We start from the raw sequence: 14,125 nt of genomic DNA, 5'->3' as shown, positions 1-14,125 counted from the left end.
ACTATGATTCAGACCGTACGGGGTGTCCCAGTTTATAGAATGTGTTATCCAAAGCTCTGACAGCTTAAGTGAAGCCCTGCGAATATTTGCATCGATTACGGCGCAAATATTGATACGTTGCGCAACGTTAATAATTAATGACACGGAAATTGCCGTTATAACTATCGGTTGAGTATTCATAGAATAAATTTGCAGCGACCTTGATAAATGACAGGCGTCTTATACAACGTAAATAATTCGCACTCTGCCGAACGCGTCAAGTCAACCGCTGTCCCGCGAGTTTGCCAGATATTGTCGAGAGATTGTGCATCTATTTTATCTTACGATACATATTATATTCCCCGCCAGATCTTGCATTTCAATGCGGCAGTGGCGACACGAATTACCAGCCTACCCTCTGGCTATGTACAGCACGTTTAGAGCGTAATAAAGTGAGATCTATTCACACGCAATAACATCGACCACTCGGAAATTATTTAAGGACGCCAAGAGCCTCCTCAGTCTTGTACTTGTTACGCACATTATGTACAGATTATGATATACGTATATTGTATATATACTCTTTGATATTTCTGTTTTTGAGAAAAATAGGATTACTGAGCCCATACAGCACCAAACCTTTCAGAAACGTTTCGGTAACGTTGCAACATTGCAAATTGCAACGTAATATTGCGGAGACGATTCAGAGACATTCAATTGTAATATTTCGCCGACAATGTTTCAGCAACCTTGTAGGAATATTATAAAGTTTGCAAAATATATTTGTAACGTGTTATGATATTCTTTAGATTCTTCAAATTTATATTATTTCTCATATATTCCAAACGCAGCCTAATAGCATGTATAGCAACGCTACTTGATGGTCTCGTAATTTCCGATATTGCCGGTATCGGTCTTCTTCGTCCACGTTGTCCATGTTCAAAGTGTATCTTCGCGACCTCCAACGTGTCTCTTAACGATATCACTCTAATCCACGGTAATTTCTATTCCTATATAAATATATTAAAATAAACCACAAATTTGATAATAATTTTCTAATATGTAAAGTACTTCAGATTTTAATAGATGAAGTTTGAGAATATATGACATCCGAATAAGAATAAGATAAGATAAGAAAATCTCCTGGGTGTCTTTACATTCACAAATTTTATTTGTTAGGTTGTTCGAAAAGTTCGTTTCAAATTTCCCATGTATTATGCATATACAGGAAATTTAAAACAAACTTGCCGAGCAACCTATTAAAATCTTAAGTATCCTGTATATTTATATAAATAACGCATAATAAAATCAATATTACAAATACATTGCACCGTGTCATTGTTGCAATGTTACATTGTAATATATCTGAGGGAGGATATTTCAATGTTGCCTCAAACTTGCAGCAACGTTGCTGAAACATTTCGCAACCTCCATGCAACGTTACAATGTTGCAGTGAAAGGTGTATGCAATGTTTCTGCAATCTTTCGGTGCTGTATAGGAAATGTTACAGTACACAGAATTTTCTTGTAAAATTTACCTTGAAAATTACATAATCGTGGGACAACGTGAATTTCGAAGAGTTTTTGGAAATTTTACCATACATTTTACTAGCAAATGATAAGATTTTACGAAATTCTTCCGCGTTGTCCTACGATTACACGATTTTCGGGACAAATTTGAAGAGAAAATCCTCACCGCGTACTCTTTACGCTCCGCAATTTACAAACTGAAAACCTGCTTTAACTTGTTGAAATAAAAAGGACCCATAGATAAATAATTATTTTCACTTGTAATGAGTTAGGCGGGAATTATTAACTTGACGTTCCGCTGGGAGAAAGTCGAAGGAGTGCCGATACGGCATGATGCGTATACTTCCTGATTACATGCGACGTATATACCGGTAATTATACACTAATGCTCTATACATAGTATACCAATATATTATACATGTTACTATACAAAGAGTTGTTGTAGAATAAGTTTCTTTAACGTCCGTCTCGGTAAAAATTCTGACGAACAGGCCAGGATGTCCGCCGAGGTTTCCGGTGCGAATATTCAAGCGATGGCTATTAATGCGACGCGCCTCGGATATTCTAGGAGATTAACGCTAGTTACTCTATACACGCAGCTCGCGACACGCGGATCGTGTCAAGTCACACGTCAGGAGTTTATGTATGTACAACGACGCCAATCGATGACACTGCGTGTCGATGCAGCTTCAAAAAAGTAACTTGCTCGAGAAGACCCGGCAGTCTAACGAGACCCGCTGAGGAGCGCGACGTATTAATGCAAACTCATGTTGCCGGAGCACGAATAGTTTCATCGAATAGCTTGGAAAAAGAATCACGCGCCGTTGCACGAAGAAAACTAATTGTAAGACATTTTCTACAAAAACAGCAACGAGAAGCAAACACACTGTCGCCTTTGTCCGTTGAAAAGTAGCGACACTTCTCGCGCCGTAAAACAGTGAAATCAGGACCTAACGTATAAGCTCTTATAATTGCAAAGTGAGTACAACTGTAAGAAATAAATAAAAATATACATACAAACCTTTGTACCGTAGTTTTTTCCCTACGTGCGATAAATTGTATGTTTTCTTTGCAACAGTATACGTGGTGCGCCTTTAAAAGTTTGGGGAAAGATCAGCAGTATGAACGGAGCTCGAAGCCGCCGGGGCAGTTTTGTTCTTTGCTTAAATTGGATAGCTCCGCTCTAGCATAGAGTTCCTCCTAATAAGCGTCTAGACAGTAACTGCCTTTGCCAGCAATTGGTGTAGCCGCATCGTCGCGTCGTTGCATCGTTTGGCCGTCGCTTCGTAATAGTCGCCCGACAGGTTGGGATACACACCGTTGTCCAGATAGCCAATTAAAAATGACGCGAAACAGCTCGAACTGTCCGCCGCTCCTCGCCGCGCCTCCTCGCGAACGTCCATCTCGTCTCAACGGACACACTCTGTTTCGCTGGCTGCCGTCGGAATCGATCGAGGGTGAGAATACGCACTTCCGATCGACAAAAGATACTGCTCACACGTTTATTATTTCATAAAGAATTTATTAGCCGTATGCAATGTTATCTCAATTACATAGAATATCGCCTAGCTATAATACAGAGAGATGAAATCATCGATATAACGGGGCAGATACAAGCTTCTCTTCTCAATTTAGAGTCCAGCTAGACGGGGGATGGAGAACGAAGAGCGTGAGTAACTTAGTTTGCGTTCAAAAGAAAATTAATACCCCGACGCTGTATCGCGATAACGTTCGGAATTGATGGGCATTTCAGTTATCTTCGCCGCTAATGCAACCCTAAAATAAATCAGGCGCTCCCCAACATTGTAACGTGATTCCGGCCGCATGGGGTAGATTTGCGCGCCGAACTCTGGTTCCGAAACTGTCCGTAATGACTGTCCCTTAAGTCGTAATCCTCCCGTAAGCGCGAACTCCGCCAGCGAGCGACGCTAGCCGGGCTCCGCCGCACTAACGCTATTTATAATATTATTATCCTATTGTTTTAAGTTTAAAGTGGTCAACGCAGTCCCCGACGATATTCATCCTCGACGGAAGTCCCTGAGCGATGGATTTACAAGTGGATGTACAAAGTCACGATGATGGCTCGATGATCGGATTACGCGTGCGATGGCGTGCAGGACCGTCGTGGGTGGATCTCAGGCCGGGTGCAGCGTCCGTATCTGCGGACGATGGTGGAGGCACAGGCACAGCGCGACGAGGATCACCAGCAGCAACGAGCTGCCGTTGCTGGTAGCGCTGGATTCATCGTAGTCCGCCACGTCGCCGCCGTTCTCCTTGCGACCCCGTAACTTCAAGTCTGCGAGGGCAGAGAGTTTGAAACGTATATGTAAATAAATGTAAATACATTTTATTGATTCCCCCTTAGGGTTACAAGGCGTTTTTGAAGGAACGTGCCCAAAACCTCTTGTAACACCTCTCTCTATTATCCACTTCGCTATGTGGCGATCGAACGAAAAACCAACGATGTTTCGTTTGGTATTGAACCCGGGTCTTCGGATTACCAGACCAGCGCACAATCCTCTGCGCCACGATCGCCACTAGTTTGAAACGTATATAATTGCTACTGTATCGAGAAATTATAGAGGTCTTTCTAGAGATTTACTTCCGCGACGAGGAATCGCCGTCTCTTATCGTTTGACGATACATTCGGCGATATCGCAAAGATTAAAGAAAAATACCGATTATCTCTCGGAATTGAATTCTGATTTAAATTTCATGTGTACCTCGTTCCTTTAGCATATCTTGATTTCCCTCCAGGATGTTATTGTTCCCTGAATTATGCCTTGCTTTACCTGCAAACAGAGCAAGAGATATTGAGTATCGTTTTTCGGAGCAAAGTTTATATTTTGATATCGTCAACATTGCCCGAATAAATATTTGCCAACACTTTTATTCATAAGCTATACCTAATTACGGAATATTCCGTTTACTCGTCTTCACGCGGCGCGGCGAATTTTCTACTGACGTTAACTTTATTAACAATCGTTAAATAAATTCATACCCCAATTGGCACCATTTATTTAATAACTTTTACTCGGTTATGTAAACATGGGACGATTCAGCCGTGAATTTACGAATGGAAGATTATTCAATGAGCTGTCTCGATTGTTCTCTCATTTCTTCCTCTTTGATTAATTGGTGCCCAGCTGAATGTCTTTCAAGTAATTTGTTTCGCGACGCGGGGTTCGGTTTCGGGTGGTACGAGACTACTAATGACGACGGTTGTTAAATCAATTGCCGGAAAAGTAGCAATGACAGGAAGCACGAAGACAGGGACGATTCACGAGACGGGTTTATGTGACAGGATAAATACACTCGGTTTGACTAAATACAGATCGTGCTCCTTCATGTACTTATATCATAATATAACTAGTGTGTTCACTTTCTCGGCTCTTTCATCTTTTCGGTCCTAACCACGACGTATACCGCCATGTTTTCGGCTCAAATCCAGCGGCGCGTGTACTCGTCAACAATTGTTCTATTGGCTGGACCCAAAAATGGTGATGCGCAAAAGGGATCGAGCGCAAAACTAAACAAACGACGGAGTGGACTTACTAGTTATACTATGTAACTAGTATGTCCACTCTCTGACGGCCCTTTGATCTTTTCGGTCCCGATCACGTGGTGTTTTTCGTCCAACTCCAGCGGCGCGTGTGTGGGTGTGTGTGTACGTACTCGTCAAAGTTACACTACCACACATGTAACAATTGTCTTCTGGGTTGGACCGAAAAATGATGATGCGCAAAAGGGATCGAGCGCAAAACTAAACAAACGACGGAGCGGACTTACTAGTTGTGTAACTAGTATGTCAACTCTCTGACGGCCCTTTGATCTTTTCGATCCCGATCACGCGGTGTTCCGTGATTTTGGTCCAAATCCAGCGGGCGCGTGTGCGGGTGCGTGTACACTGTTAGAAGCAGTGTGTGACTATCACACACTTTATCGCATGTGTGTCCGCCGTTTCAAGACTGTAAGTGTGTGACTTTTTCATGCACGAATGGATGTTTGATTTTATTGGCGTGTGTGACTTTTCACACAAATTGAGGTGTATAACTTATTTAGGTGTGTAATTTTCAAGGTGCCAATAAATGTGTAAAAAAGATTGCACTACATTGCAAATCCAAGTGTTTTACTATTATACACATATGTAATTTGGTGAAAGCACTTTTTACATTTCTTGCCGTTTAAAACAACTAATTACATTATATGACGCGATCCAAGTGGGAGGTTAGATTAGGTTAGGTTAGGTTAGGGAAACGGGAGGTTAGCGGAAAGAGCATGAATCAGAAATAAAGAGGAAGAACGAGGTTTCCGAGATGTTAGCAATAGGACACAGTCTAGACTTGAAGGCACTTTATTCACGATCGTCCGAAGCACAAACGGATGGGATAACACACGGTAGGATATCTACAACGAGTACTGATTTCGCACGATGTTGTGTGGGGTAGCTGCAGTATGTGACTGATCAGTGTGTGACTAGTAAGTGCGTTACTATACTCAGTGTGTGAATTTTCCCAAAGTGTGTTATATTCAAACGTGTAGAAATATTACACATGTGTGAATATTACGATGTTTGACTATTTCAAACATTATTAGATGTTTGATAAAATCCACACATTGAAGTGTGTGATTTACACACATTCTCTAATGCATTTCACACGCGCATATTAAGAGGGTAATGCATGACGTTTGGAAAATTATGCATTAAATATGTGTGACGCATTAATATTCACACATTTCAAGTGTGTGACGTGTTAATATTCACACATGTGTGATAGATCTACTTCTAACAGTGTACGTACTCATCGAAGCTACACTACCGCACGTACAACTTTTCTCTCATCGACTGCGCCAATAAAATGCCGGATGCGTAGAAGGGATCGATGCAAAACTGAACAAATGACCTACTGGTTATTCTTATATCGGTTTAATCCCGCTGTCTTTCGTAGGTAAAAAACGCTCTTCCGAGAGCGTTTATTCCCTCTGCTGAAACTTCGGTCAAGTTTTCATCATTTACGCAGGACTGTGTGGCGAGTTTAACGTTTAAACAAGGACAAAAGAAGCCGCCGAGGTGGATGCTCTGTCGCTATTGGAAAAGCGATCTAGCGTTTTACTTGGCGGTGGGAGCGCCAGTTCGTTTGTCTCCGTGAAAAATGCGGCTTGGACCGCGTGTTTTCTCAAGTAATGAGAAGAACGAATGAGAACGGGGCCGCTGGTACTCGATAGAGCAAGCCCGGCGCAGATTGTGGGTAAGGGCTTACGGTATGACCAACGTGTTTGCCCGCGCGTTGTTAAGCCCCAGCGCGGGCTCCCGGAGACGTCGCGCCCCTTTACTTTCGCGCGCCGCGCAGAATTGGCCCATGGCCTCTATCCCGCGCGGCCTCTAATATTTTCTCCAGAGAGAAATGCACGCGCATTAACCATTCTGACGCGAGCGCGATAAATACGGGCGATGAATCTCGATAAAAGTTGACAACCGGACGCGCTAAATCCGCTTCGTCTTTACCGGAGACATCAATAACACACGCCGTTTCAATTTTCCATTAGTGCCACGAGGAGAGGTCGTATTTACGCCGCTTCGCGCATTTAGCCTCGTATCGAGGCGTTGTGTGTGTATATATTTAGACGCGCGTGGCGAGGTGGAAAGAGAGAACAATAAAATTGACCCAGGACGTTGAAACCGGTTTCTATAAATCTTCCATCGCGCGAACGTAACGTCCCCCTCCCCCTCCCCCCCAATCTGTTGGCATCGAAATATTTTGCATATATCGATTTCCGGTCGCCGGGCGAGCGGCAAGTCGGACCGAAGACGAGCCAATAGTGAATCCCGGATTTTTCATTATGATGGCGCGGAAGATACTCGATGAAATATGAAAGCCACCCCTCGCGAGCGACTCGCGCGCGCCGACGTCACTTTCGCGCGCCGATTATTTATCGTCGCCGGCGCCCGCGCGGCCTTCGCGCTACTAATTATAGCGATTCCCGCGCGCGGTCACACAATCGTGGCACGGCGGTCCAAAACTATCGCCTCTGCGCGAACGAGACTAAATTCCGGCAGCCCGAAGATAACACTGCTAACTGGATTCACGAAGAGATACCACGGCCGCTAGGGCAAGGCGGCCAAATTCGGATCGGGTTTTAAAAGCCCTTCTCTCCATTGATAACAGTTGCTTTCGGTGAAATTTATCTGTACAAAAATTAGTCCCAAACTGACACGCTGTATAAAGTGATTGTTATATTTATCAAACTTCTTTCTTAATAACTTTTCAACAAACAATAAGAGATGGCTAAAACCTCTTCAAGGTCACTCAGGGGGACGACCTTGACAACACATGGCAAAAAATAAGTCCCAAACATTCACTGACACTCTGTATAACTAAAAATAATTGTCACATTTCTCTCGTTTTTTGTTAATAACTTTTTAACAAACAACGAGCGATGGCTAAAACCTCTTCAAGGTCACTCAGGGGGACGACCTTGACAACACATGACGAAAAATAAGTGCCAAACATTCACTGACACCCTGTATACCATGTTTTTCAAACTTTTTTGTTAATAACTTTTTAACAGACAAGGAGCGATGGCTAAAACCTCTTGAAGGTCACTCGGGAGGGTGACCTTGACAACATATGTGAAGGTCACTGAAATCCACGAGGGCGTCGGTCTTCTGCATAATCATCGAGACCCATACAGCACAGATGGTTGCAGTTACATTGCAGAAACGTTGCAATCTTGCACATTGCAGTGCAATCCCTGCAAAGACATTGCAGGGATATAAAATTGCAAACTTTCGATAGCAATATTGCAGCAATGTTTCAAAAATAATAAAAATACTATATTTTCTTTGTTGTTTTCTTGTCTGTGTCATACCACATGTACTGTATGTGTGTGTTGCTCACTATTATTTCTTATTAGACTTACAAACTTAGTTTCAGTGATGCCATATTGTTCTTTCATTGAGCCGGAATAGCGAGCTGCTTACGATCTGCACGCGTAAGCCATTTAATTTGTATATTACACAAGTGTTTTCGCGAACTGATAGTTTCTAGGTTAGAAAGGTGCAAAAGTGCAGAATCACTCCATTCTTATCTCTTTCAACAAAAAATGTTGCGCAACGTTGCTGCAATATTGCACTCTTGCAATGTAACACTTCTGCAATCTTCCTGTAATCTTTCTGTGCTGTGTGGGGATTTGTTCTACGTCAAAATATTGTTGATCATGTCCTTTGTGATATTCCAAAGAGATAACTTCATCGATTTATTCGGAAAAGCTGGCGACAAAAATCACACCTTGGAATCTGATCCATATTACATCCAGAGGTTTCCTTGAAATCGAACAAATTTTCTCTGAACTTTAACCTTAATAATTTCTTTACCTTAACGAAAATTTCATTTGATTGAGACTAAAATTTCTAAAAAATTCATGTCTATTTCTTCAAATCTAACAAATGTTTTAGTAGAAGGAAATAAAAATTTAGTAGATCCAAAGAAACATGATTTCAACGTGTCTCATTAGTTTAACCTAAATGAACCTTTTTTCTGGGTGCAAGACCCGAGGACCAAATTCGGATCAGTAGTTTTCAACACTATTCGCGTCCTTCTTTGCACGAAACAAAGTAAAAAGATTAAAAAGTTCAACAGTTTATATCTTTTTACGACTTTCTTCACAATTTCACAAAGATATTTGCAATGAACCGAAAGCAATAAATAAGATTGCTACCTAATCTTCAAAAGACGTTTCGGCAGAGCCGCCACATGCGCTTTATTTTCTTTCGCGGTTGAGCAGAAAACTAAACACGTCGATGCCTTTTACGATATCGACAATATAACATAAAGCTGCAAATATATAAAAGAGCAAAATTTAAATGAATTACTTTAAAGTGTCGCTTGCTCACAAAACTTTCGACCTGCATTTGGTTATCTGAGTCGAATTTGGCCATCTTACCCTACAGGTTCGAAATTAATTCCTGTTTATATGGCGTTTATGTCCCGCACATCGGCGCGACGTGCACAGAGACGCGCGATGAAATCGCACTCGCGGCCGCGAGGAGTCCGCGCGGCCGTAAAAACATCGATTAGCCATAAAACGAAGACGGGGCGAGATGTTTAAAGTTTTCCCCGTTGCGAAATGAACCATTAAAGCGGCGAGCGAAGACTCCCAAGCGCCTCGGAGCTATATCGCGGCCGACGAGAGTGCCTTAAAGCACGTGCTTCAAAGGCCGGGTTTTATATCGGCGTTTTTCATCCTGATATAGTACGCATACACGGCAGTTATATTACATTATAACAGCACGGTCAAGAAGTACGCGCGGAAGTGGCGTCGCGATGCCAAGCTAAACATTTTCACATGTTCGATTTTCCGGCCCGTAATCAGATAATGCGATTTCCGTGGCTCGCGATTTAGCGAGAGAGAGAGAGAGAGATATTTGAAACGTCTGTCGGTTCTCGTAGGGCTCAAAACAGGATTGGGAAGTTTACAAAAATATAGACGAGACGGGGGAGGGGGGGGTGGGGGAGGTACCTATACATCGTTCCTTTGTGCGGTGTTTCGACGATGAATACATTTTGCGGCAGAGAGAGAGAAAAAGCCCAACGTGGATAACAAAATACTTTACGTGCGCTTAGTTAATACTCGGGCAGAGCACAACGAAATACAGCGAAGCGCGGTACGGCACGGCGCACTGACATGTAATTTACCATCTCCTTTGAGGGGCCGATGTATTGTTCCACAAAGCTCTTCCCGTATTATTATCTCTTTGAATACATCAGCGTACTCGAAATGCCGCGCCGAGAGAGAGAGAAGAGAGAGAGGAGAGAGAGAGAGAGAGCCTTTCGCGAATTGGTACTCTAAACATCTGCCTGCCATTTTGTCCCCTTCAATGCATACTAATGCATCGAACTCATTTGCATACTAAAAATAAATCCGGTAACGTCGCGTTCATTATAATTTCAAGAGCACGTGCTATAATAAACGTAATTTTATTTTTGAAATCCAAGCGCAAGTATCTCGTCAATTTCCAGATACACGTAACTTATCACCCATCACGTTAAAGGGTTAGAACGGTGGTTCTTGACCCTCCGGGCTCTTTGCAGCGAATTCATTTTGCCCCGCCGGCTCCGAATGAAAAACGGAAAGGATAAAAATTTGAGGTATTTTTTTTTACGGAAGGTAAAAACCATATTGGACATTTTATAATTAATATATTAGAAAAATTTATTACACTTTGTTTTAAATTTTAATAATGTACGGTATCGCTTGAAGCATTTGCCCGGATAAGACCCGGGTTTTATCTCGCGGCAAAGGAAATAGTTTCCTTTCATATTAAATTCAGATGTCAAAAATTCAAATTTGCTAAATATTTAATAACGCGACAGCGAGACCGCACAAAGTGAAAAATTGACGTAACATTAGTACCAAATCATGTGGCGAGCATGAAAGATACTTTCCATAAAAACAAAAATACACAGGTGAACACAATAAGAAACTCTGCGTGTGTGTCGAGTCCAGCTCGACGTTGAAGCTGCTGAAACGAAATATCGTGTCGAGTTTAACGCGATGTTGAAGCCTCAAGGGTCGAAGCCCCACAAAATTCCACGTAGAACGATATGTAATTATACAAACCGCTAATACCGTTTCTTGCCGGGGCGTAGATCCTTTCAAATCTTTCCCATGCAAATTGACCATTCTTCCCCGAGGAACCGCCGTTTCTTTAACGGATGTACGCAAGGTTATTTTGGGGAAAAGTATGTTACGCACAGCTGCGAGACGTTAACGCGCAAGAGGAAAGGGAAAGAGCGGCGGAGTCCCTTTGCGGGCAACTGCGGCTTTGCCCTTTTTCCACCGCGATGAAAGGCAGGTTGGCGCGATAGGTGCAAGAGCCGAAACGTTATTCATCCGGGTCTCTTTAAAAAGTCGTTTCTCTGAACGTCTATCTCCCGCTATCGCAGATGTACGCGGGCGCGGATCCCGGTGCATTCTGCACGAGTTTGCATGAAGCCCGGGCGCCTACTTTTGTGCGCGTTCCTCTCGCGACCGGCGGCCTGTCGTGCAAACGAGACGGCCGGTCGGCCGGCCGGTTGGTTGCCTGGTTGGTCCGCGAAACCCGACACGACGACGGCTCCTATTCATCCGCGATTTCACGCTGAAATAGTGCCGGCCCTCTCTTAAAGCCCCCGCACTCGACGATGGAGAAGCTCCAAGTTGGTCGGATGGAAAACTTGAAATGCCTTAACAAGCGCGGGCGACACAGATTCGCGCGTACGTGCGCGCCTTTGTTGCGCTTCCCCGCGGTGGCCTCGCGTATGTACGCCGCCCGTTTGTGATATTGTTAATAGAAATTACAATCTGGAAAATTGCAGCGATGTTTGAGAGCGTGCCGGAGGACAATATTCGCGCCGCCGCGTATACTATTACTTTATATCTTGGAAGAAACATTTTTATCTTCTTAATGATTAGTCACATTTTTCACGCAACGTCACGGACATAATTTATTAAGTGCAGTATTTTGAGAATTGGTGAAAAATATAATATTCAAAGATAAGTCGAGGCCGTAAGAGCCAATGTAAATACAAATAAAAATAAAATTAAGTATGGAAACGATCTTACTCAATATACATTGGACAGACAAAGACATATAGAGTCAAAATCGATGTTTATCTGTTGAGAACTTAAATTGAAAGACCGTGACACGTCAAAAATCAATATAGTGACAACGGAGAGTTTTTTTACAGCTGTGATGCAGGTATCCGTCTACAAGTTCAATTCATTAACTTGTCTTTTAATGAAAAATTTGGAATATTGAATCGCCAGTGATTAATTAACAATTAGGCTGAATAATCCGATACAATTGGCTACGGGAAAATTCCCTTTATTGCAACACAGCGTTTCGGCCATGGATTTTAGACCTTTTAACGTGTATTTTACACGTTCTAGTCGGCGTTTGACCACACGCCATACACCGACTACCCATACAGCACAGAAAATTAAAATAATGTTCCTGAAACGTTGCAATGTTGAACGTTAAAGTATGAATATCTTTTCTACGTTGAATCTGGGTTAATGTTTGTACATTGATTCTTTATGAATTGCTGCAACGTTAAAACAATCTTGAACAAATCATTATTTTTGATACTCAAATAGATACTTAAAAAATGTACAATTGTGAAATATATATATAACATTTCTGACCGTTGCAAAATATAAAATGTATATACATATAATACGAGTATATAATTTCAGAACTTCCAACAGTTGTAAAAATATGCTGCGTCGCGCGACCAATATTAACTCAATATAATTTAACAATGTTTTCAGAATGTTGAATTGTAACGTTTACAAGATATTACAGTTCAGCGGACATCAGACGCTTTTAGACGTAATATCTTTTCACCTTTGAATCTACATTTCGTAACATTGATGCAATATTGCAATGTTGTAATGAAACGTTTCTGAGATGTTGATTTGTGTGCTGTAAAATACACTTGAAAAGGCGCCAAGACCCACGGCCGAAACGTTGTGTTACAATAAAGGGAATTTTTCTGTAGCCAGTTGTGTCGGACTATTCAATCTAATTTTTAACGAAGAGTATCTCGGAAATTAATCTTTTATATAAGAGGTGCTCTAAAATTTTCACATCCGACCAATTAAACTCACGCTTGTGTTCAAGTCTGTGATCGGTTGTAACAGAACTGTTGCCAGGCGACAGGTTGTCGCACGATTACACAATTTGCAGGATAAATTAAAAGAAAACTTCTCTCCGTGTAGTTTACTCCTCAAACTTGAAACTGTGCGTGTAGAAAAAGAAACAAATCGGCGTCGAGTACTCGGACGGTGTCCGTTGCAAGGGATTTTGCGCGAGTACAACGTTCAGTACAATGTTGAAAAAGTGTATTCGTTCCGTTGGTTCGGTTCAAACAGAGCGTGCGATGCGCGGATTCGATCGCACAAACTGGCTACTCGATCTAATTAATCAGCGACCCGTTCGTCCCGCCACAAGTACACTACGCTTCATCATTCAAAAAGTACCTCTCAATACAAAGCGAGCAGTAAGGGCGGCCGATCGATTTATATTTCGTGCAACGAAATTGAAATGAAGCGGTTAATTAATTAATGGCTTAGTGTCTCTACGAAGCGGTTTCGTTCGCGGGTTCTATTGAAATTCATAAAGCAATTTCAAAATTAAGTCGCGGGTCTCTTCATCTCTTTACACTCGCAAGGGTTTCCTCTCATTAGTGCAAAATACATGGTCCTGCCGGCCGTGGAATTTTTCTCCCTCCTTTTCACAAAGTATAAGCTCGGTACATTCCGCCACGCCGCTAAGTCCCGCGCGTCAATTTCACCGGAAGTTATTGTTCGCGCAGAAAAGAAGAATCACCCTTGCCGACCGACTGCTTAAGTAGAAAATGCCACTTACCTTTGTACCTGGTGCTGTTGGAATTGGAGCTCGATATTGCTGAAAAGTAAATAACAGCGTTCAGTATTACTCAAACGACGGTACATCGTGCACTACAAAGTGCACGTCAAATGTCTAAAGCGCGAACGGAAGAATCTCTCGAGATGGGCGATCCCCGGGAAGGGCTCAAAGGGGGGGGGTGGCAGGGGGGGGCGTCTGGGAAAT

General features: G+C 42.5%; 1 protein-coding gene across 1 annotated transcript in view; it reads right to left on the bottom strand.

Annotated features, from left to right (window-relative positions):
* Window positions 1-3,010: 3,010 nt before the first annotated feature.
* The window catches only part of LOC105561641 (neurotrimin), a 235,193-nt gene continuing 224,078 nt past the window's right edge, over window positions 3,011-14,125 (bottom strand). Inside the window, exons 8-10 of the mRNA XM_012011804.1 lie at window positions 13,922-13,960; window positions 4,233-4,301; window positions 3,011-3,805 (exon numbers count right to left, since the gene is read on the bottom strand). Coding sequence (XP_011867194.1) covers window positions 3,645-3,805; window positions 4,233-4,301; window positions 13,922-13,960 — 269 coding nt within the window. The 3' untranslated portion in view covers window positions 3,011-3,644. The remainder of the gene's footprint in view (window positions 3,806-4,232; window positions 4,302-13,921; window positions 13,961-14,125) is intronic.

This window comes from Vollenhovia emeryi, unplaced genomic scaffold (assembly GCF_000949405.1).
Source record: "Vollenhovia emeryi isolate VEMERY1.0 unplaced genomic scaffold, V.emery_V1.0 DF939204.1, whole genome shotgun sequence".
Taxonomy (NCBI): domain Eukaryota; kingdom Metazoa; phylum Arthropoda; class Insecta; order Hymenoptera; family Formicidae; genus Vollenhovia; species Vollenhovia emeryi.
This window is presented reverse-complemented; position numbering and strand designations above follow the sequence as displayed.